Source organism: Heterodontus francisci, chromosome 4 (genome assembly GCF_036365525.1).
Source record: "Heterodontus francisci isolate sHetFra1 chromosome 4, sHetFra1.hap1, whole genome shotgun sequence".
Lineage (NCBI taxonomy): Eukaryota > Metazoa > Chordata > Chondrichthyes > Heterodontiformes > Heterodontidae > Heterodontus > Heterodontus francisci.
The window spans coordinates 49,417,238-49,421,351 of record NC_090374.1 but is presented as its reverse complement, the minus strand read 5'-3'; the positions used below and the strand labels follow the sequence as shown (position 1 = coordinate 49,421,351).

General features: G+C 44.5%; 1 protein-coding gene across 1 annotated transcript; it reads right to left on the bottom strand.

Annotated features, from left to right (window-relative positions):
* Positions 1-275: 275 nt before the first annotated feature.
* ch25hl2 (cholesterol 25-hydroxylase like 2) lies at positions 276-2,006 on the bottom strand. Its single transcript, XM_068028813.1, has one exon. It carries the CDS (start codon positions 1,735-1,737, stop codon positions 829-831), a length of 909 nt encoding a protein of 302 aa, XP_067884914.1. The 5' UTR covers positions 1,738-2,006; the 3' UTR covers positions 276-828.
* Between the last annotated feature and the right edge of the window lie 2,108 nt (positions 2,007-4,114).

The window sequence follows — 4,114 nt, the reverse complement described above, 5'->3', positions numbered from 1 at the left end:
TTAACTCTTTCTCCAGCCACAAATATGCCTGACCTGCAAATTTCTGTTTTGCTTTTCTGCAACTTCCTTTTAACGGCGCCAGGTGTTGTTGATGATATTGTGACGCCTCATCAAATGTGTAAAAGTATTTAATACAAATGATAATGTCAGTTACCATATATTTTCCAATAGATTCGTGATGCTGAAAAGATTTTGTGTTGAAACTTTACGCAGGTTGCCTTCTCTGCATTGCCTTATTTCCTTCTGAGAAGAAATATTGAGCACGGACTCAAGTATTTACAAAGTGATCGATTTTATTTGAATTCGGAGACATACAATATTTTCCAAAGACATATTTACACTGTTGTATGTATTTCATTCCTCTTCTTAAATACACACATCTTTTTATTCCTTTAAATACATGCGGTACACATTTGGAAAGCAGACCGAATAGATAATACGAAGGATTCGTCTCCTCGTTCTTTTAACTCTACATTACACAAGATAATCGAAAACATTCATAAATCTGGCACATTGTTAAAACAGGATAATGTTATGACATATTTGCCTTACATCTAGCCGTAAATAAACATGGAAGACTCCTTAACATCGCAGATATCACACTTAAGCTATATATGAAGTATTTTGTTCGTTTTTTAAACTCCAAAACAAATACTTTAAGAGCCTGTGAGCATCAGAATATACCTACAGTCCGCATTCCTCAAGACTGATACTATTCCATTGCCAGACCATTTGTCCATCACCTCCATTAGTTTCATTCAACATCTGGTTTTACATGGAGAAACACTACATGTAACATTCTGATGCGGTGTATATTCATTGATGGCTTCATTTCTGGTCTTCACTCGCTTTACGCTTCTTCGCTTGCAGCTCTAAGACGGCGGGTGAGCGTTGGCAGTCAAAGTAAGTGCCACAAAGCCAGTCCCAGTGAGCGAAGAAAGGGGCAAAGTGGCTCTGAGGCTTCTGATGGTGGGCATCGTGTTTCACAGTGCCACCCCAGAGGCCGAAAGGGATGATATTGTGAAGGGCCCAGGGGAAGTCATAGCCGCTGTGATCGTCCACTGAGATCCAGATGTTGAAGACCATGAATGTGAACCCTGTGAGGCAGTGACACTGTAGGATGATTGGGTCTATGGTGGTCCAAAAGCCAACACTGATCAGTTCCCAGGCAGAGAGGTACTGAGTTGTCCATGAGAAGGGGGCATAATATTCGTGGTGGATAGCATGAAAAGTAGTGTAGAGCCAGCGGACTTTATGGTGCATCATGTGCCAAAAGTAATACTGGAAATCGAAGAGTATTGTACAACCCAAGATGCCAATGAAAAACTCGGAGAGCAGTGGTGCCTCCTCTTGCAGAGGGATTGGTGGTCGCCAGTACCACTGACCTACAGCAGCTGGAAAGACGAAGATAATATGGTTGTAGCCAGTGTGCCACAGAGTCTTGAAGACCTCTTTCCACATTACATGTTGTTCGGGATGGATCTTGTATCTTCTGATGGCCGGGCATCTGGGAGCCAGGAGGTCGAGTAACATGTAGAATGTGCACACGGCAAAATATGTGGAGACCGAGATCATAACGGGGAAGAGGGGCGAGCGGAGAGCATCCTGATGGTTGGAGCGCAGGTAGTCCCACAGGGGTTGCAGCAAGGACTTGTCCCAGAGGTACTGAGTGAAATTGGCATTTTGGATTACCTGCACGTAAGGGTCGAAGACTCTGCTTGAACCTATGGAATACATCAGAATAGGCTGCGCAAAGCCGCTTTTTGCGCGATCACAAGTGAAGTTGCACAAACTTGCAGCGATTTTCCCCCCCTGTCCAACTTGAAGCAAACTTTGAAATTGACGCGAAGAATTTTAAAAGGTTAAATTTTAACTATTTTTCCCCCTTCACTTCTGCCGAAGTCTCTCGTTCTGCTAGTTGATTGATCTGAAGTTCAGTTTGAAAGTGGTGGCTCAGTGAGCTGCCCCTCTATTTATAGTGATGTTGGGGGTTGAGGCGAGTGCAATGTGCCCGTAGCTGTGGCTCCTTTTTGAAGACGCCCAGAAGCTCGGATTGGCCCTGGAACGGGCTCGAAAACCCAAACGTCAGATGAGGGGCAGAAAAAAAAAACACTGTAAAGTTGGGTAAAGGAACTTATCCAAATGCAAATTTGACTCAACCATGGAAACTCAATGTTAATTCTAGTCATGCATGGAAATGCGAATTCATCTGAAACCAATGCAGAACACAGTGCAAACACACAACACAGTGACAGCCAGCAGCGGTGGAGAGAATAGGCAGGGTCCGACCCTTCTTCAAAACTTCATCTTATTTTTGCTTCAGATTTTCAGCATCTGCACTATTTTGCCTTTCCCATCTGCTAATTCATCCGTTATATACCTCCAAGAAAATGCTGCCCTCAAATCCCGTTCAGTTTAACAGAATTCCCTGAACTTCAGTAAAAAAATCATTAGTTTACTCGCTCGTCTCAAGAAACTAGTTGAATTAAACCACCTTTCTCTGCCTCGCACACGTTAGCTAATAGTTATCATTTAGCATCTTACCAGCTGCTAAAGAGGACTAAGAACAAATGAAGGGATTGTGGAAAGTTTCCTTTTTAAAAGAAAAGCGGAAAGACTGAAACAGAATGTAAATGAGAAGCCAAGCGCTGCGCAATGAACTCATCCCAGACTTAAAGGTGGCTCTGAGTTTTCAAATTATTTTTGGGAGCTGGTTCCTGCTCATCTCCCGAAATCATTTTCCCGCGTGCACATCTGCAGAGTCAAAAAATACTGATGGAAGGTTAGTTGTGAAGCTATTAATTTTAAATAGTACAATACGGCAAATACAGAATTTAAAGGCTCGCAGCAAAGTTAACACTGACACTGGGTTTTTGTTAGCTGGACAGAGCAATTGGAGAGAAATTCCTGTCCCACTCCTTAGCCAGTTGGGCCATCTGCAGGTTAGCTGTGGTATTGACATTTTAACAGGACAAGGCTCTGGGAAATTTCTAGCAAACACGAGAAAAAAGGAGCTGGTTATAATAAATAAAGGCACATCAGATTGGAGAAAAACTCAGGTTTGAATCCTCGCTATGTTCAGAATTCCATTTCCTTTGCAAACCTACTATAATACGGTGTCAGTCGTGGCTCAATTGGCAGCACTCCCACCTCTGACCCTCACAAGGCTCAAGTGCTACTCCAGAGCTTGAGCACAAAAATCAAGGCTGACATTCAGTGCAATGCGGAGGGAGTGCTGCATTGGTGGGGGTGCTGTCCTTCCGATAAGATGTTAAACGGAGGCCCCATCTGCCTGCTCAGGTAGATGTAAAAGATCTCATGGCAGTATTTTGAAGAATAGCAGGGGAGTTATCCCTGGTGTTCTGGACAATATTTATCCCTCAATCAACATCACAAGAACAGATTTTCTGGTCATTATCACATTGCTGTTTATGGGAGTTTGCGGTGTGCAAATTGACTGCTGCGTATTCTACATTACAACAGTGTTTAACTTCAACTTCAGAAGTATTTAATTGGCTGTAAAGTAGGTCGGCTTTGACCTTGGCAAGGTAATCCAAGGTTGAAACACATCGCATAGTGGATTTAATGCTACGCAGATTAATTGAAGCAATCCTTATACCCATTTTTTAAAAGTTAGTTGTTGCTTCCCATATCATTTGTCCTTGCTAGTCCCAGTCTTTCGGGATGTTCCTGCATACCCGTAGTGTATGCAAGCTGTTTCACGGTCGTTGGGCTCAGAAACCCCTCCTGGTTTTCCAAGTAGGGTTTGTTCCGCTGGGGTGACATCGGGGGGGGGGGGGGGGTCTTGTAGGCAGCAAGGATTGGGCTGTCCTCTTCTGTTCCCCTCTGTTCCTCCTTGAAACCATCACTGCTCCCGGCTTCCTGGAGCTGAGGTGCACCAGACGTGTCTTTGCTCTCGGTGTCCCGGAGCTGGGATGCGCTGGATATGTCGCTGGGTGTGGCGCTTTGGGTTTGGGGCACGCCGGGCCCATCACAGCTTCCAGTGCCCGGGGGCTGGGGGGCTTTATCTTCCAGCTCCTTTGAGTTCTGCCACCTCTTTTGAAGGTGCCGTCCTTCCAACACTTCCTCGTCTGGACCTGGTATTGGGGAATGA